The 20,994-nt window shown below is 33.9% G+C and overlaps 1 protein-coding gene across 1 annotated transcript; it reads right to left on the minus strand.

The window, feature by feature from the left end:
• Window positions 1–716: 716 nt before the first annotated feature.
• On the minus strand, window positions 717–4,790 carry LOC146535179 (uncharacterized). The gene is made up of 7 exons (XM_085190953.1): window positions 4,253–4,790; window positions 3,263–3,358; window positions 2,791–2,983; window positions 2,359–2,461; window positions 1,823–1,924; window positions 1,158–1,310; window positions 717–773 (listed from the first exon to the last, which is right to left on the minus strand). The coding sequence occupies exons 1-7, from the start codon at window positions 4,788–4,790 to the stop codon at window positions 717–719; spliced, it is 1,242 nt and encodes a 413-aa protein (XP_085047079.1).
• Window positions 4,791–20,994: the final 16,204 nt, after the last annotated feature.

Raw genomic sequence — 20,994 nt, forward strand, 5'->3', positions numbered from 1 at the left:
TGAAAGAATCAAATGTCAGAGTTCTCTTTTCTTTACTTTTCTCTCGAATTAAGACAGTGTAACATACAATTTTATTTTATCATAATGAGGATATAAAAATAATATATAAATTCCTGAAATGGAATTGAATCCACGACGATTGCCATATACAACCAGTTATAAACCCAAGGGTATCTACAATTATCAGTTAATTAAAAACATTTCCATCATGTATTATTAAAAGCTTATTTCAGATTTTGGTTATTACTTGTTGTTTTAATAAGCACAGCATCATTAACTGAGTTCGATCAGTAATTATTAATTATTAAAGTGTATCTACGGTATATGCATATTTTTAAAAGAAATATATTTTTAATTCTGATATCTATTTTTTGCTGCAGTCGTGGCGCAGAGGCTCAGATGTGACGATAAAAGCGACTGGTTGTGGGTTTTTTCCCCACTCGGGGAAATGAAAAAAATATTTAAATGTCCCCAGAATTCGGTGGAAAATTGGGAACGGACTGACTAAACACTACGTTTCCTCTACCTATCCTATTGTGTGCGGGATACAGAGTGAAGCGGATGGACTAGATTGAGATAGTTAAAAATAAAATAATTTTATTATTAATCGATAGTGGAATATATTTAAAATGCTTTCATCTTAATTCTTAGTGACGGTGTAGCAAAATCTATCTAGGCTATCATTTCTATAGTCCTATACAGACAGTTAAGAATATTTATTCTTCTAGAACGGACATCACCAAAGTGAAAAAGGACATCCCGGTCCGGATGAACTGAAAAAAATATAGATCAATATATTTATATGCTGGTCCACATATGTCAGCAGGGTAGGCAGAAGGAATATGGGAATCTAGTGTTTAAGACGCTCCGTTCCGTTGACACATTTCCGTTCCCCACTTTCCGTGTTTGTCCCGTTACCAGAGCAAAATTAATAAAAATATTAAACATTTCCGATACTCTAGTGGTAACTGAACCCACAAGATGTCGCGTTTGCAGTTCCACGCTTGTGCTTCTCCCCTACCCTAGTGTCAAATCACTACATTCGTAGTGTTAATAAATATTAAAATATAATAAAATGTTTATACAAATAAATGTATACTTGAATAAACATAATAAGAATGAAATAAGCTGTAATCAATTATACTCTTGAACCTCACCCAAGTGAACGTCGGCAAAGAAAGTGTTATCGAGCCAAAAATGTAAATGGGCATTCTTTGACTGAGAGCCATTTTGAAAATACGCACACAGACGCGATGCTTGGAATTGTATATGTACCATTTGTCTGTTACGGCCATTTCTAATTGTTCACACTGGAATAACAAAAGATAAGTTATTAACTAGAGACCCGCCTGCGGCTTCGCCCGCTTGAACTTCATAATTATTTATTTACTAATCCGAATTACATTCATAAAAATTGTTTATTTTGCATCGTTTTTATAAGAATACCATTTAAAAAATAATATTCATAGGTTGGAAACTAAAGTTTCAGCTAATTCATAAAGCAATTATTTTGTAGTAGTTTTGTCGTACCTAATTTTTTTTTATTTTGATATATCTTTTTTATTTATGAATCGATGTAAATAAAATAAACACTAAATATTAAGAAAATACCACAATATAACAGTAAAAACTGCATTTAAATCAGTTAAGATGTTTAAGACATTAGCAAGCACAAACGCACAGACAAAGAGATAAGCCGACAAACATATAAATGTTTTTTTTTATTTAATATAGATTATATTATAATAGAAGTTTAAATTAAGCAAAAATTGAAGAAATAGCTAATGTAAATAATCACCACAAAAATATTTTTTTATGTTACCTCATTCTCGACTTGTTGTCCCAAAGAACATAACATAAGCACTATTAGAATATTACAAATTTCATGAATGTAATATTTCACAGTGTCAGGCGATAATTTGTCCTAAAAAAGAATGAATACTTTAAAAAACATATAGTTTTAATCAAAAATTTAAGTGCAAGTTAATTTTCTGTTTCTAAATAGAGTCCTCCCGTATATATTATGTACCTATAAGTACTGTTTCCTTTTATAATTTTAACAAGCCTCACACAGTTCTCTCTCTTGCATAGTTAACAAATCTTAGTATTATTTAAATAAAACAACAAAATAATATAACGAGAACAATAAAATGTATGAGTAACAAAAAAATTATATAGTCATAAGAAATAAAGATCTTTTTGTTTTTTTTATACGTAAACAAAATAGTAAGTAAATCTGCTACGGATAGCAGATTTAATTCCAACACTTTACTTTTTTAAATACTTTTTACTTTTTTGTTGTAACACTGAAAATAAAATTCATAAAACAATTTTAAATAAGTTAATGAGAAAACTTACAGAAATGGCGATTTTCACTGAACACACTGCCATCAGCATCATCGCAACCAATATGACAGACAAGTAAAAGGGTTGACATATTGCGTTTAGTCTGTTAGCAAATCTAAAATTAAAATATTTTCCTTAAAATAAAAAATAACTTCTTTCTGCATAATATGCTCAATTTTATAGGCTTAACGATTATAGGCTAAACGTTATACTTATTAAGTTTTTTTTGTAAATAGGTTTGATGTGAATTAATGAACTGTGGTCAGAGTTACCTCAGGCACTTCGAATTTGTCTTACTTATTTTCATTTTATTCACGCTATAATATATTTACATGGCATTATTACAATATTTATTGCACAAATATTTATTGATTATAACTTACTCGTATAATATATTATTAAGTTTTAGTACTACTTAATACTTAAAAATGTTTATTAGTGTACCTTTTTGTTTTGACAAAATGATCCACACATTGAGTCAATAATGTAGTGCATTCTCTCTGCCATTTATCTCCTCTTTCTCCAACTAGCTCTTTTATTAGATCATCCATGTTCGACAATATAAACGTGAGAATTTTTAACTGACGTATTATTTGACCTACTAATAATACTAACGTGGACTGTAAACCGGCAAATGCTGTAATAAAAAAATAATTACAAAAAACCCGACTACATAAAACCAAGGTTTTCATTAGGATTATCAGTCGGAATTCATTCTTCCACCAATTTAATCTTCACAGGAAGCCCTATAAAATTTAAATGGAAGAGGATACAGATCACATGCACATTTACAGTGTCAGCGCTATGAATAACCCCTGCACTAGAAAAACCTCATTTTTTTAAATTATATTTTCTTATATAAAACATAATAAATGAATATAGGAAAACTAATTATAATAACAAATGATCAACTAACCGATGCAGCACAGGTACCCGACGTACGCATGGAACACGAACGAGGCGACGTACACGGCAAAGTTTTCCAAACCCCAAGGAAACCACATGTCGAACGCTGAAATAAAGCGAAACTTAAACAAAAGCTAAGCACGCGAATGAGTGTTATAATAAAAGTTTACTATTTCCCGCATGCCCTCGTTACGCCGCCGGCATGAATATAACGGAATAACGGCACAACGGAATAACGGAAGTCCATACTTAAGAAGTTGGTATGTTTGCTCTGATTTTTATATTTCATGCTGAAAGAGTTTATATATGCATCTTGAACTCGTTATATTATATTAATAGTTGATCATTATATCTTACTGCACTTGTTGTATATAGTATAGTATGTTACTGGCAATGTGTAAAATTCAGTATTTTATACAAAAACTCGACTTAAACGTATGAAATATAATTTATTTTATACTTTGCCTTGGTATTCTATATAATACTGAATGTGCAGCTAGTAATGTATGTATAAGACGAGATGAAGGAAAGGGGGGCTCACAGGCAAGCAATAAACTTGTAGAGGTATTGCATAGAGTACCTAAATTCTACAGATTGCTGGTGACATATTATGTATGCGACATAATATGAAAAAATGATTCTTTTTTTCATTTGGTTTTTGTTATGGATTAATCATTATCACATAGCTAGGATTAATTTCTGTACAGTAAACCTATAGGCGTAAAATGAAAAATTAAATTGTAAATAACTTTTTAAAAAATCTAATGTCACAGATAAATATTGAAAAAGTATAGAACCACTGTTAAGAAATATTTCAAAAACACGAACTAAATTTAATATTTATCATGAGAAGGAAATTTCAAATTGAAAAATATAACTGGACTATTGCTTTCCACGACTCTTTATGAAATTCTTTATACAAACTAGTAATAATATAAAAAGAAGGACAAATAGCCTGTGAAACTGCGGACAAAAAAAGGAAAATAAAACAACAACATACCAAGCAACCGTAACGATTTATCGTTCCTAATGCACATCAAATAAATCGGCCCGCACAAGTACAGAGTCGCGCATACACCTAGACTGGCGATGTAAGTTTTTAATAACACTCTTGTAAGCCTGAACAATGTCTCCCGAGAGTTTATAACCGACTTCTTCAACTCGCCCAGTTTTCCATTTCCAAACTTTAGCTGCAAAACTCCATTTATAAACGGCATTTCTAACAGGCTGTCATTAAATATGATTTCTTCTAAAAATGATCGAAATTGCAGCCGGAAAACTAAACAGACACCTAGAGAAATGAACATGATGACACCCGTCGTCCAAACACAGGCACCCTGTATACACAGCTCGAGGTTTGACAAATTTGATAATACAAAACCACTAGTGAACACAAAAGTAAGGAAAGCAAGGAAAAAGTTGAAAATTTGAAATAGTAGCCATTTTTTTGAATTACATTTGTGTTTCGCAAATATTGGTATGCCAGCAAATGACAAAATTCGATCGAACGTGACAAAAGTGTCATATTCGTACATCATAGCAAACGATGAAGACTCAGAATGGTATGAGCGTTTGTACCTCTACTGATGAAAATATCGTTAATATATTGTCTTAAGTGACAGTCGGAAACATAAGTGGCTATTAATTTATAAAAAAAAATTAATAATAAATCTTTGAAATCATCAAAACTATGTTTTAGTCGTCAAGATGCGTCGTTTACTATGTTAAAATATTACTTTATAGAAACCATCGTGATGCAGTTATAGCATATTTTCATTACCTCGCTATGATATTAAGACAAAGCACGGCGTTAAGCTCCGACACTCAATATTTAATGTCTCATAAATTAGGCACAAATTGGGTTTCGGAGTATCTTAAGACTGGGTTCCCTTTGTCTACCCTGGCATAAGCAGGATGCCGCTTCCCAGCGGGAAGCTACAACAAAAAAGATATCCAATTTTCTGCATACCAGTACCTGTCGCACAAATCATCTTGATAATTTAAAAAATGACAAATAAATTCGTGTGAAGTACCATATGTGTTTTAGTACCATAATTACTTTATTAATACGAGATTGACACCTCTTTGATATTTCTCGATATCTCAGATAGACTATAGGGTGTCATTTATAAAAATATATAATTATATAGAAAAGAGTATACTCTATGTACTCTATATAGGCCTTTGATAGCTTTTTAATAAAGCAAAGATTAAATGTTTTTGCCTTCGGTTATATTAGCGAGTCTGTCTTTTGGCATACATCATTATTCGTTATTTACAATTTCTTGTTAATGCTGTCAAGAGTTAGTTTTATTTTTAATTTCTTTAATTTTTAATTTGATGATTTGTTTTTTTTTTTGTAAAATAATGTCTTAATTATCCCACACACACACACACACACACACACACACACACACACACACACACTTAATATCACATAGCATATATTTAAAAGTATGAACTTGAACAAGTCTCTTTTGGGGAGATTGGATTATAATTAAAGTTATTTACATTTGCTGAAGAGTATAAAATGGGGAACGGAGTATCTTAACACTGAATCCCTCTGCCTACCCTGCTACATGCAGGATACAGCGTGAAGCTGAAAAAAATATCAATCAGTACAATAAAAAATATAACCTGAGAGTATTTCCTCGGTGCATTATTAAAGTAACATAATAAGACAATTTGAATTTTCCCAAAGTTATAATTTCAATTGACCATTTTACTTTCTGAAAGAAAGACAATTGTTGAATTAAAAAGCAATTCGTATTGTAATTTTCCTTTGATAGCAACGTTCGTAAATGCTGTGTTATGAAAATTATTTTTTAAGACTTAACATAAAAGATTTTAAAAAGAAAAAAAATTTTTTTTACAATAATTGATCGATTCCATCGATCCCCACTCGGGAAAATGAAATATTTAATATTTATATTCCCTCGCTCAGGTAACGAGGAAAAACACGACGTTGAGTTCTGCACTCAAGACAATAGGAGTGTCTTAACACCAAGTTTTGCTACGTCCTGGATACAATGTAAAACAAAAAAATATTCGACAACCGAAATTCGAATGAAAAGAAAGTAAAAAATAAAAATGTTGTAATTTTAATAATTAATTATAACCCAAAGGCATATTCAAGGGAAATCTTAATTAATAAGGTACAATAATCTATTATACGATTTTATATTTAAATAAGATAAAAGAAAGGTTCTGTTCATGTAATTAATTTTATTTTTTATATGCTAGAAAAAAATCATCTTATATTTTGTTTACTAAAAAAATATATTTGCTGTGAATGTTGATTATGGATGGGTACCAAAATTCTAAAGAATTTGTTTCTTTAGAAATAATAGCTAGAGATTTTGTATGTAGATTTAAAACTTTTCTGCGTTAAGAAAAATCTGCTTCACGCTGTATCCCGCACACATCAGGGTAGGCACTTTCCATTTTCCACCGAATTCTGGAGGCTCTATAGGAGGAGGCTATCCTGCTGTACAAAAAAAAAGAGAAGCCACCTTTTAAATCGTATTTTTGTATATCAAACGAACAAAGAAAAAAAAGAATTTTACCTACATTAACATAATAATAGGATTATTCAGCTAAAAAAGAAGCGTGAATTTAATCACCAATTCCTATTGATAATACAATCATCAAAGCAACTGAGGCAAAAGTCATAAATCTCGTGGCGTCGCCATTGTTGCGTATATTTGTTATTTTCCTTCCACGATGTATGTGTGTTTATGATTTATAACGTGCCGCAATTGGGCGCTTAAGATAATTGACTCCTATCCAATAAATATAATGTTCGGTAAGTCGAATTACTTTAAGTGATCAGCTTCACGCTGTATCCCGCATGTTGCAGGCTAGGCAGAGGGAGTCTAGTGTTAAAACTCTCTGCTCTTCACTTTCTGCTTAACTCTGCATATAATGCATTGCGTGTTGAGAGGTGGAAATCAATGACGCGTTTTGCCTGGCTAATCTCAGAAACTACCCTGAGTTTAGCGCATTCAATCAAACAAATGTTTCAGCCTTATAATACTATGTAGAATAGATATACATATAAATAGATAGAGATAGATAAAGGTACATATTTACTTATCTAATATATCTATTCAATAATAATTTTACTAATTGTCTTTTAAGAATCATTTCGATTAAAAGTAGAATCTCTAACAATGAAGCGATGTCGACTCTATTGCGATGTTGAAAAAATTTGAGTATCGTTCATAAAGGTCTATCGAATAATATGTGCTTCAATTGAGAATTGGAAATGTCGAGATATAAGGTATTAATTAGTGATGAAAAAAAACTTTTAGGAATACGTAGTTATTTTTTTTATTTTTTATCACAGTAGTTATGTGAGAACAACTGGTGGAACGCGGTGGTTATAAGTTCAAATTCAAAATATTCCTTATTTAGGAAGCTATAAAAGAATTACCAGGGAAGAAACTGGAGAATAATAATCAATGTTCATTAAATTACCTTAAATAGAGAAAAGAAACCAATGACGTTATTTTTTTTTTACGTACTACATATTTTACATCATCTTAAGAACTCAGTCAATAAGTTTCATTAATATTTGAAAAGGCTTACGATTATTTTCTTCTTTTTTTTATTAGAAACTATTTTACATAATTATAAACTAAACAGATAATAATCATTAAAAATAATTTTAGTATAACAAGAATTGATATATAAGTAAATATCTTTAATTCCCCAACTCTGGTGTTCAAATATTGACCGACGGTATTGGACTGGACTGTCGTTCGGGACAATCGCACTTGAAACGATCTCCTAGGGAATAGCTACACTTCTAGGAATCCTTTTAAACATTTTACACTCTATTTTACTATGAAATAAACGGCTGTCTCACGACTACGCCGCGTACCTGAATACTAAGTGAGTTTAATTTTTCTTACATATTTTTACTCCGTGTGGCTTCTGAGGACCACTGAAATATAAGGTAAAAAGCTTGAACTGACTGCTGGCTCAAATATTTATTATTATAATATTGTAGAAAATTAACTTAGTTATTTTTAAATTGACCTAGTTATTTACTTGTTATTTTTTTACGTTAATAATTAATCACATTATTTTTTTTCAAATAAATGAGACTTAACCGAATAGAAATAATATAAGATTTCCGCCAAATGTATTTTTATAATCATATTCGATCTTTTTTTATTTTACTCATCTCGGACGCGGAAAACTAAGTGCCTTAACACTAGATGATGACTACAGGATTTACGACACTCACATTCTTCCCAGAATTTTAGCCACTACATGTTTTTTCTTATTTAAATACTCATAACACTACAAACATTCGGTCCCTACTCTTTTTCTCTATGCCATTATTTTTGTTATTTTATGATTATTGATGACTTTAAATATTTACTCTAAGCCTAAGTGATGTCTAAACCAGTTTTTTTCTTACAAAGTAAACGTTGAATTACTTAACACTTATATTAATTACTCAAACACAAACCAAAGACGACAATATGAATAGGGAGATAAAACATGAGAAATGATCGCAGCTTTGGCATAACGAGAGTCAATATATCATACTCACAGGAGAACAAACTTTTCTGAAGGGAATCTTAGATAATCCCCATTCAATATGAGTATAAAAATAAGTGAAGGTTGATGGCATTTCCTACATTTTTTTCACATTTCTTCGTTTTATTGTAGAAAATTACCTAATATATATGAAGAGTAATCAGAAATATTGTTAAGTGTAATTTGATATTTGTTTTAATGAAGAGCACGAAATTATTTATTATTTAGTTAACACTGTAAAATAAATTATTATATTACAATAAATACAATAAAATATAAAAATATATATTTTACAATATTTTGAGGCCTTTGTGGCGCAGCGGCACGAAGGTGCGACTGTAACGTGACGGTTGTGGGTTTGATCCCTAGAGGAAACTAAATTAGAAGAAATTAAATATTTATTTATATTTTTATTTAATTTTTTTCGCTCTGGTGTCGAGGCAAAGAACGGCGCAGAGTTCCGCCACTCAACACGCAGTGCCTTTATATTTCGGCGGAAAGTGGAGAACGGAGTGTCTTAACACTAGGTTCCCTCTGACTGCTGGGTACAGAATACAGGGTGAAGCTGATTTAAGTTTTATACAGTTCTTGGATCTTTCATTATCAATATCAATCCCGTCAAGTGGCAAATGTCATTAATAATACCAAAAAGCTAATAAAGGCCGGCCATCGCATCATAACGAGACGTAATTTACTTCAACAGAGTTCTAAAAGATAAGTTACATTCAACTTTTTGGACCCCTGTCGTTTGAATAAATTTTCAATAAACTTTGCAAAATGAGTTTGACAAGTTTTGATTGGTGAAAATTCTAAAAGGAATATTTCGATACTTTTTTAGTTAGAAGAAATCAGTAACAATTTTTCTTATTTATAATATGACAATATAATATGAAGTTTATAAAAACTTTGAAAACCATAATTTCAAGCCTACCTACGAACTACTAAGGTAAGATCAAAGTACCTATATAAAACTGTCGATTCGCTTTTATACGTTATTTTACTAACAATTTATGTTTTAAGTAATGTAATAGGGACCCGCACTTTGCCTTACTACTTCCTTTTCCTGTTATTTTGCTGTCTAACCTTTTATACCTAGAATTTCATTAAGAAAATAAGGTCTTCTTAAAATAATTATAGTCATAAAAGTTACTGTAAACGCGACAGGTTTTGGGTTCGATTCCCACTTGCCAAGGGAACATAGGAACCTAGTTTCCATAGAACCTTTTTGCCGAATTTTTGAGGCTTCGCGTGTTAAGTGGCGGAACCTAACGCTGCACTTTGACTCGAGTACAGAAATTAAAATATTAAATATTTTATCCCCCTCAAACCCACAATGCTAAAATAATAATGCTAAAATATTAAACAATTTACAAACACCTGCTAAATTCAAAGTGGAAAATGTTTAATTAGTTTAATATTAGACCTGAGACGACGTCATTATAATTTCTTTAGAGAGCATACAGTAACAGTCGTATAAAGCTTAACGACTAATATTTGCTTAAGCACAAGTAGAAAGTAGAAAATGGATCCTGTGCTTCAGTTTTATTTCAACTTTTGAACAGTAGCTCATTTATATTTTAACTTTACGCTTTATAGGGTAGACAGAGAGAGCAGAGAGTCAACTCACTCGGTACTCTCTTTTACTCTCTCATTTGTGACATTGTGTGTTGAGTTGTGGAACTCAACACTGCTTTGTCTTGCTTTGCGAGGAAATGAACCAAGAAATGCCAAAGCACCATAAGTCATGACGGCTCGATATTTTATTTGAAAAAGACAAAAGAAGAGAGACTCTCTAATCTTGACAAGATATTCTCTCAAGGCGACGCATTTTCTAACTAAAAGGAGTTCTGCATCGCTGAATAAGAAATAATCCTTATGACAACGGAATAAAGTTCAAAATTGGACAGTGCGATAATACTGTAATAACATTCTATGACAAAAAGGTTACGAAAATCAGTGGAGTAATGTGAAATATGTAAGTTTACTATTTACTTCGTTTATATTTTTTTAGAAACTCATGTATTATTTTAAGTAAATTGCAACTTTGTAAGATATCTGGGAAATACACGTAAATTAGGTAAAGGTATTGTAATGACATTTTATTTTTATACTGTCGTAGCCCAATTTTAAGTGTACAGACTAGCTGTTATCTGCGACTTCGCCCTCGTAGTCACATAGAAATGTGTAAGATGGTGATTCTCGAGGTGATTCTCCGTAGGTACAGTGGGTTACATTTAAACGATTAAACTGATGTATCCTTTAGCCTTTCTAGATAAATGGACTATACTTAATATTATATATGTTCAAACTTCAAACATCGCTTGAAAGGATGTTTAGAGGTAAAGAATGAAATAAGATATTCCTTACAACTTAGTTACATTTATAGTTAAATCTTTATTTCTTACAAAACCAAATAATATTGATCTATTACATTTCATCTCATTTTATTTAATGATTGCAAAATCAAAAATTAAAAATAATAAAAATAAAAGATGATTTCACTTCCCACTCTACGTGTTTTAATGTTAAAAGCTGTAGTTTTATCACGCGTTTGGCAGTCAGCGCGGCCGTTACACTCGCTGCGGTGCAAGCGAGCTGCTGAAATATGAAAATTGAATCTTGTTACTAGTGTTTTTACTTTACAATACATACTCGCATTCTTCTTAATGAATCAGTGTTCTCTTTTTCAGTGAAACGTAAAGGTATTAAAACAGTATATAAAATAACTATTTAAAATATTTTTTCAAAATGTATTCTTAGATAACGCTTATAACATCCGAAAATTAAAAAAAAAACCTGTAGTAAAAATAAAAACTTCTCCACTCTGTACCAGTAAGGTGTTTATTTGAAGAACTCAAAATTGAGCTTTGTTTTACAAGAGAGGAGAATGGAAATTATTTTTAATCTGTTGTATATTTTTTTAAGTTTATTTATTTTAATAATAATATCATTAAGACATGTTACGAAGGAATAACTGAAAAGAAATAGATTCACATACAAAGCGATTACATTACATAATTAAATACATTGTTCCATTTAATTAAACAAAAAAGTTTTCCCCAAATAACAATAAAAAACTAATTGAAATTGACCCCAAACTCGAACAAATCCATCCAATAGTAATCACGGAAGTTGGGTGCCGCCAACAATTGCTTCAAAAGCAAAATCGGGTCACTCAAAAACTCCTTAACTTGTTGGAGGCTTGAAATTTGAAATTTCAAACAGTGAATAAGACAGGATTTCCTTTGGGAGAAAGACAGAAGTTATTCTTGTAAAGTATACGCTTGTTCATTTCGTGACCGCAGAATTTTAAAGTATTCAAATAAATCTCACAAATTTGGGTTTTATGAAGTTAGAAGAAAGTAATAAAGTAATTATGCTACTAATGAGATACTCATTAATTGGAATTTAATTATTTTAAATATTAAAAATTTTGTTGTAGGTTATAATTTTTATCTTTTATATCCATATTAATATATAGGGTACAAAATTAGTTACATTAAATTGGGCTAATTAGTTTCGATATTCTTATAATTAGGAGAAAATGGGGAACGGAGTGTCTTAACATTAGGTTCTCAAGTTCCCTCTGTATACCATGTTTTTTTTTTTTTATTTTTTTTATTGAAGATGGGTAAGCATTTGTCCGCTATCTCACCTGGTGGTAAGTGACGATGCGAACGATGGTGGAGCATGCTTACCCAGAAAATGCCTATTCACTCTTTCCTTGAAGACGGTCAGGTTATATTTAACGGGGAACAGTTGAGCAGGCAGGGAGTTCCACTCCTTAGCTGTTCTTATAAGGAAAGTGGAGGCGAAGCGCTGCGTACGAGAAGCAGGCACATCGATAACATATGGGTGAAACCCCAGCCTACGTCTAGTGCTCTGCTGATGGAAAGGAGAAGAGGGTATCAGGTCATGCAACGCTGCTGCACACTCTCCGAAATGTACCCTATAGAATACCGACAGGCATGCTACTTTACGACGGTGTTCGAGGCTTTGCAGCTTTGCCTCAACAAGCTCTGTGTCGCCAATGAGCTTCTTGGCGCGATTTTCAATCGCGTCTAAGGTCGCTAGCTGATATTTAGCAGATCCATCCCATAGGTGACAGCAGTACTCCATACACGATCGGACTTGAGCTTGATAAAGTTGAAGAAGCTGTCCCGGTGTGAAATACTGCCTAACCCTTGAGAGGACACCTAGTTTTTTAGCTGCTGTAGTAGCCAGAGACTCGATATAACGTCCAAAGTTCAGATCTGACGTAAGGTTAATGCCAAGAAGCTCAAGATGGTCAGCCATCGGCACGGGTACATCTCGGAAAGTCGGAGTAAGATCGAAGGGGCTCCGTTTTGTAGAGAATAAACACGCCTGAGTTTTGGTAGCGTTAAACCTGACAAGATTAGCATCACCCCATTCGGAGACGCCCTGAAGTGCCAGATTCAGACGACTGATCATAGACTCCCGACAAGACTGGATTTCGTTCCGGTTGGCCTTCGCATTAGACAGATATTTGTCAACAACCGTGCTGTCATCAGCGTACCCAACGATACCGGGTACTAACATATCGTTGATGTGCAGCAGGAATAGGGTTGCGGACAGAACAGAACCTTGAGGAACACCGGCATTTATAGCCTGTTGATCAGATACGCGGCCATCAAGGACAACTTGTATCGATCGCTCACTCAAGAAGTCTGATATCCAAATGCAAAGGTCAGGCGGTATTCCGTATGCGGGAAGCTTACTTATGAGGCTTGCGTGCCAGACCCTGTCAAATGCTTTAGAGATATCGAGAGACACGGCAAGGGCCTCGCCATATCTCTCGATAGCCTCGCCCCATACGTGAGTGACATACACAAGGAGATCTCCCGTCGATCGTCCTTTACGAAATCCGTACTGGTTATCGCTTAGGAGATCATTATCCTCCAGATATGCCACAAGCCTTTTGTTCAGTACACGCTCCATAGTCTTGCAGAGTATGGAGGTGACTGATATCGGCCTGTAGTTGGCAGGGTCAGCCCGACTGCCTTTTTTGGGCACAGGTTGCACGTTTGCAAGCTTCCACGACTTGGGCACTACCCCAGTCTCTAGTGAGAGTCGAAACAGGCGTGTTAGAATAGGAGACAACTCAGGTGCACAGTTTCGCAGCACAATCGCAGGAATGCCGTCTGGGCCGCTCGCCTTATTCACGTCTAGATTTTGCAGGGCTACGCGTACCTCTTTTTGGCGAATGCGGACAGCTGCCATAGAGCAGTCGGCGCGGGGTAATGATGGTGGTGTTTTACCAGCATCATCTAGACGCGAGTTATCCGCAAACATAGAAGCGAACAAATTCGCTTTATCTTCCGCAGTGTGAGCAAGCGAACCATCTGGCCTCTGCAAGGGCGGCAAAGAGGGCCGACAGAAGTTAGTTTCGACCGCTTTCGCAAGTGACCAAAATGCCTTACTACCCGCTGGGTACGAGGCAAGCTTAGCGCCTACTTTACGAATGCGGTCGAAACGAGCTCTGCGTAATTCTTTTTTGCCTAGCCTGGAGGCCCTGTTGAAGTTTTTCTTCAGTTCACGAGTGTTCGGAGCTTTGCGCGTGCGAGCATCAGCCCAGGCAGTGTACGCCTTCTGTTTCCGCGCTTCTGCACGGTCACAGTCAGCGTCAAACCATGGGCGAGCTTTACCACCAGAAGGAATATCAGAGTATGGTATGAAATACTCCATGCCCTGCCGTAAGACTTCGGTTATGGCTTCTGCGCAGCTCGACGATTCTCCTGAAGAAAAACAAGATCTCCAAGGATAAGCTGAAAAGAAGTGGCGCATCTCATCCCAGTCTGCTGACTTGTATCGCCACACCCGTCTTATACCGCAAGGGCCCTGATCGGGTGGTGAGTAGACGGATACAGACTTCACCAGACAGTGGTCAGAGGAGCCCAACGGGGCCGTAACTGCCACAGAGCATCGGTCTGGGTCTGTAGTCAACAGAAGGTCTAAGCAATTAGCTGTGTGGGACCCAACATCGGGGACCCTCGTCGCACAATTGACCAGCTGGGAAAGATTTTGCAATAGTGAAAATTTGCGCGCTTCACGTCCAGCGTGGTCAGTCGTCTGGTATGGGAACAGCCACTCTTTGTGGTGAGCATTGAAGTCCCCCAGAATGAATAACTGTGCGGCTGGATACCTCTGCTGAATCTCCTCAGCAGCTTCGTTGAGATGACCAAAGAGCCTGGTTGTCTCCGCATCCCCACTGTGCGAGCGGTAGACACCAGCATACACATTTTGTGTTGCTCCAGTATCGACCAGTACCCAAAGTAAAGAAAAACCCGATACCTCAAGGTTTTTGAGACGCTTGATGCAGATGTCATCGCGAACGTACACGCAGACCCCTGCTCGCAGTTCGAACCTGTGTTCCAAGGAGTAGCCAGGATAGTTGAGGTACGAAGCGTCAGCTGGACATTTGATCTGCGTCTCAGTTAGGAACAGAAGATGCGGTCTTTCGGTCTCTAGGTGGTGGTGGACGGCGTTGATATTAGAGTGCAAGCCTCGAATATTGGTGAGGTGCACTTTCAATGGGAGGACGTGCAACCGCTGTTTAACCTTGTTTCTGTTTCTGTGCTTCATAATATTATTATTTGAGACGAGAGAAGAAGTGAATAGGCAGGAAGAAGGCAGTTGTGCGAGGCATCCTGACTCGTTTAGCCAAAGGAGCGAGCTGACTGCGACCACACACAGAAGAGGCTGGCTTGGAGACCGCGGGGACGCCCGAACCCCCCCGGGGATGCTCACCTGGTCCTCCCATCCGGTCGCCAACCGGCAAGGTGGAACAACCCGGGATTTTTCGTCAGGTGGCGGGGCAGCCTTTCACCTACCTGCCTACGGTCGGCCAGCGGTGCACCGTGCTTCGGATCCCGCTAGCCTCCAGAGCCAGACACCCGGTGCCGCGACAGTCAGGCGCTCCAAACCGCTTACTGTCAAGATGCAACTGCACAGACCCAACCTCCACATAGGCTACTACTAGCTGCGTACCGGAACGCGGTGATACCGTTTGGCGGTACGATTTAGTTAGTAGGGTGGTAACCAGCCACGGCCGGAGCCTACCACCGGAAAGAGTGTTGTCCATTTAGCACTGCCCAGGGGTCACGTGTAGGGTATCTAGAGTCATGAAGCCCATACTGGGCTTCGCCTACGGACGCGGACAACAGTTAACCCCCATGTTACGTGTGGGATACATCGCAAAACTAAAAGAAATATTATTTATATGTCGAATTTTGCACATGAAACGTGCACTCCGCAATACAAATCAAATAGAAGCTTCAAATTAAATTAAATACCTATGAATAATAAAAATATGAACATTGAAAATTTGTATTGTATATAAAACAATACATAAAATCACTGAAGTATAGATGTTTTGAAATTGCAGTCAACTTTAAAGTCAACTTTAAACTTTAATAGTAAGTGCAACGGTTGTAAGTTCGATTCTCACTCAAAGGAACGACTTATTCTAACTTCCTCGTTCTTATAGGAAGTGAAAGCGCAGCATCGAGGGTAGATGGAGAATTTCTTATTGTTTTAACGTTACGTTCCCTCCGGCATAAACATTCCTTTATTACTTAGTTTAATTTTCTGTTTTTTATATGGGCTACAAGTTTTACCTTTTCCATAAAAGCTTGTTTTGAAAAACAAAATAAGCGAAGAAGAAGCGTAAAGTTTCTTGTTTCCTTATTTTATATAGTACAAAGAAGAGAACTTAGTGATATAATACAAGAAATCCAAGAACTACCTGCTACGGTTATCAAATTCAAATAGAACCAATACCTGTCATGCTCATTTGGATATATTGGGCGATAAAAGGGTAGCTAATTTCTGCTATATATTTTTTTTTCTACTTCTTAAAGTTCCTTCTAATCCTGTCAAAATATTTAATAAAAATATATGTAAAAACTTTTAATAAAATCAAATTTTCCCATTCCAGGCTATTTCAATATAGTTAGCGTCCATTTATATAATCTGAATACATTATATTACGTCCATATAAAGCCAATAACCTAACTTAACCATAGTTGCTCGTTAAATTAAAGCATAACTTACTTCGACATTCCATAATATGGAATATTACTTAGATATTGCCATTGGTTAGTTCAGATAACACTTAACACGTTGTAATAAAGGTTATAATGCAACTAAAACCGTTTTAAAGTACAGCGAGTCCTTACGTCCTAAAGGACTAGCTTCCAGATATTGTACAACCCGAGTACTCTTGTTACAAGAGACTATAGATTAGTTAACAACAGAGGTTGGTGGTCGTTTTCTGTATATTTATATTTTTGTTAAATTGTGATATGTTTGTTTGGTATGGTAGGTTCAAATGTAGGTAGATATTTTCTACCTTCAAGTACAGGTGATTGGCTATATTAATAAATAATAAACATTATATATTCTATTTGTAATTGTTTTTTTCTTACACACTATTAAACTCTTGTATAGCGTTGATAAAAAATATTTTAAAAAAAGGTAATATACAGTTACCTTATGAATATATCAAGGCAGTACGCGAGGCAAATAAGAAATCAATGTTGATAGTTTTAATTTATTAATTGTATAAGCTGTAACTAAACGATATAGGCGTTAGTTTGATGTCATTCAGTGAAAATAACAGTATTAAATAGAATAATTTCTGCTACAAGACGTGCAAGACATAATTTGAAAAAAAATCAAAAAAATGTTTGTTTCTAATTTTAATATAATAAATAAAACTAAATTAATCCATTTGTCACTACATACACACACCACTAGATACAGAAGCAGATGTAAATTAAATAATTATGTAACTTACTAAGAAATTTTAAACGCTCTGTCATTTCAATAGACTGTACCTGAGGAGAACCGTTTTCAAAGACAAGCCTGTATGATATTGTGTCACTGCTAGGGACCGGCGATTGCTTTATTTTATAGTGTCAATTTATCTATAAACCTATGAAAAGTAACTTAATTATTATAAAAAATATAACCGTACATTCTCCTTTGTGTGTTTTCCATTCAACGTGAGATTGGCGAAGTGATTAGTGCTGAACTGGCACGCTCGGAACGACGCTAAAGAAAAACAACAAATAAAAAATATATAAGTGTCTTAAAACTAGGTTCTCTCTGTTAATCCTGCAGTATGCAGGAAACAGAGTAAAGCTTTAAAGATTTTATTTAATTTTGAATTTAAAAAAATAGTAAGAATAATCCAAAAAAATATTAATTATTCATTTTGTATTTTTATAAGCATACAAAAAATATTATTAGGTCGAAAACAAATTAGAAATTAACAGTAGGTGTAACCACAGCAGCGAACCTGAAAGCTGCGTAAGGGATCACTGAATAAATAAGCACCAGATATTGTCGTGCCGCGTTTACAGGTTACTATTAAGACATTTTTATACTAGAAAAATATAAATTTGAGAAGTCATGAATTTACAGTGGTGATGTGGGATTTTTTCGGGAAAAATATATAAATTACAGAAAAAAGACTAGAATTTTTGTCAGTTTCGAAAAATGTAGTAAATAAAAAAACAGAAGTGAACAGAATTTGTTTAACCAAGTCCAACGGGCCCAAGAACTATGGTGAAAGTCAAAGTAGCTGAGCTAAGAATATTTTAAAAGTACTAAGCACCTTTGACATATAAAAAAAGCATATCTTTATTAATGTTTTTCTTCGATAATCTTTAATTATCTTAATTGTTTATGAAAAAAACGGAACGATATTCTATAAACTCATCTAAAATCCTAATACATTTTGTTAAACAAACCGTACTTACGGACGTGACCTCGCATGATTTCACCTACATCTAAATTTTGCAAGATTTAATGGTACTCCTGAAAATTAAATATATAAAATAATATTTGCACAGACGAATTTGCTTGCGCTAATTTACTTTAAGGAAAATATTGGGCTCCTCTTGGACATTTGTCGACGTTGATGAAAATTTCAAATTTATTTTTGCGTCGTATTTTTGATGAAAAAATTATAGCTCGGCACTATTGAAAAATATTAGCTTTAACTTTAATTTGTTTATTTTGTTGACTTTATGAATTAGATATTTTATAATTATATACATTTTAAACAATTGTTTTGTTTAGAAAATTTTAATATTGCAACAATTCTCTACTATGATAAAACATTAATTGAATATTTGTACCAATACAACGAGTGTGTAAAGCTAAATAAATTGTGAATATAATTACATAGTATTTACTCAATACCCTCGTTATATTTAATTAATAATTAATCTGTACACTAACGCGTCCTCACGACAATCTCGCTTTACACAGGTATATCACGTTATAAGCTTTAGGTTTTGATGTATTCTATCATCTATGTAATTAAATTATTAATTTCAATGATATAACGAAGTCTATCAATAATTATGAAATTTGGCATGAAGTATGAATTTACAATATAATAAATTAATTTTTAACAAAAACAAAAACAGACTTCTAACAACGAACTATAAAGTGAAAAATAATTTTACAAAAATTTTATAATTTTGAACTCGGTGTCAAGCTAATGCTACAACACCTTTACTACAATATCTAATTACTAAGCCTGTTTGTTCTACTGAGCACCGACTTCAAAATTATAAAATCTTTGTAAAATTATTTTTCACTTTTTAGTTCATTGTTAGAAGCCGGTTTTTGTTTTTGTTAAAAATTAATTTATTTTACGATTTTAAGTGATGGGTAGATCTTAAAATGATGAACGAGTAGTGATGGTGGTGGTAGTGGTTATCAACCAGTGGTTGTGGTTGTCCCATGTAAAACTTCATTTAATTAGGTATTATCTTTGTGCAAAGTAACGTTTTGGTATATTGACAAGAACATACATAAAAAGTATTCGGGCGAATTGGGAATCTCCCTTTTTTGAAGCTGGTTGAAAAGAGAACATCCTCTTTTATGAGGTTGGTTGATAAGAAATGTAACGATCAGGAATCTCACTTCTGACATCGAGTTAAAAAGTTTTTGCTTGTAACTATTACAGTATAATCAATTTTTTACCAAAAAAAAAACAAACTTTCTCAATTTTCACTGGATTCCATAATCGTATTCCTACATAATGTATATTCCTAACCAATATCCTTTCAAATAAAAAAAGAATCATCAAAATCGGTTTGCGCGACATTGAGTTATTCGTCTATTTGTCGCGCACATACCTAATGCAAATTTAAAACTTATGTGATTTTCTCATGGATACCATTGTCAGACATGGACCAAAAAAATGGGACCATTCGGGAAGCTTTTCAAAGCACCTTTCAAATAAAAAAAAATATCAATACGGTTCACCCAGTCAAAAGTTATGAGGTAACAAACATAAAAAAAAAAAAAAAAAAAAATACAGGCGAATTGATAACCTCCTTTTTTTACAGAAGTCGGTTAAAAAAAGGAATATCGATAAACCTGAAAAATCAAATTTAGTAATTCATAGAAAAAACATTACAAACTTAGAATTGTACTTTATTTATAAGTTGTACTTCCCCTTGAACTGCAATCCTGAAATTGGTACGTACGGAAGCCTCAGTGAGCAAACCCGACTCGCACTTAACTTTTTAAAATGTAAAATTAGTATTATTTTCGCTTTTTATAATGTAATATTAGTATTATTTTAATTATTGGTATCGTATTTTTTGGTAATTTTATTAAGTCCCAATCACAAGAGCAGAACGTAGAAAATGAATTAACTAAAAATGTATGTAATTACCACAATTACAAACAGTGCTCTAGCACAATGTATGATCCAATACAAACACAAATATAAAATAATCAAAAAAAAAATCCATCACAAAAAAAAATATAATCGCATTCTTCCATAACAAGCCTTTATTATCTGAAATAAAATTGCAAGTTTCAAAGGAATTTTTCAATATGCTTTGAACAATTTGCAATGGAGTCATAAGAGCGTGTAGTTTACGGGTTTAATAAAGGAATGGAGGCATCGCTTTGTGAAGGGAATCACTTAACAAACTTCCGTTGGAGATCTACGAGTCATTATGGCGTTTGATTACCTGTGTGGATGATTTTAATTATCGTCGATTCTAGCTAGTTGTATATTCGAAAATATGAAAATAAAAAAAAAATCTTGTTTTTTTGGCTCCTGTGCGTATTTGGAGAAATACTCTCTTAGTGCTGCGAAATAAACATTTTATATAAGATATTGTTTATTTTCTC

Source organism: Heliconius melpomene, chromosome 10 (genome assembly GCF_056956725.1).
Source record: "Heliconius melpomene rosina isolate 202511_hmr_F chromosome 10, ASM5695672v1, whole genome shotgun sequence".
In the NCBI taxonomy this organism is placed as follows: Eukaryota; Metazoa; Arthropoda; class Insecta; order Lepidoptera; family Nymphalidae; genus Heliconius; species Heliconius melpomene.

Bases quoted from the DNA above. Each gene is read 5' to 3' on its own strand.
- LOC146535179 (XM_085190953.1), bottom strand. From the start codon at position 4,790: ATGATGTACGAATATGACACTTTTGTCACGTTCGATCGAATTTTGTCA. The intron at 1,311-1,822 runs GTAACATAAAAA...TTGTTATTCCAG, and splicing joins GACAACAAGTCGAGAATGAG to TGTGAACAATTAGAAATGGC. The intron at 774-1,157 runs GTGAGGTTCAAG...TATTTTTTTCAG, and splicing joins CTTTGCCGACGTTCACTTGG to TTCATCCGGACCGGGATGTC.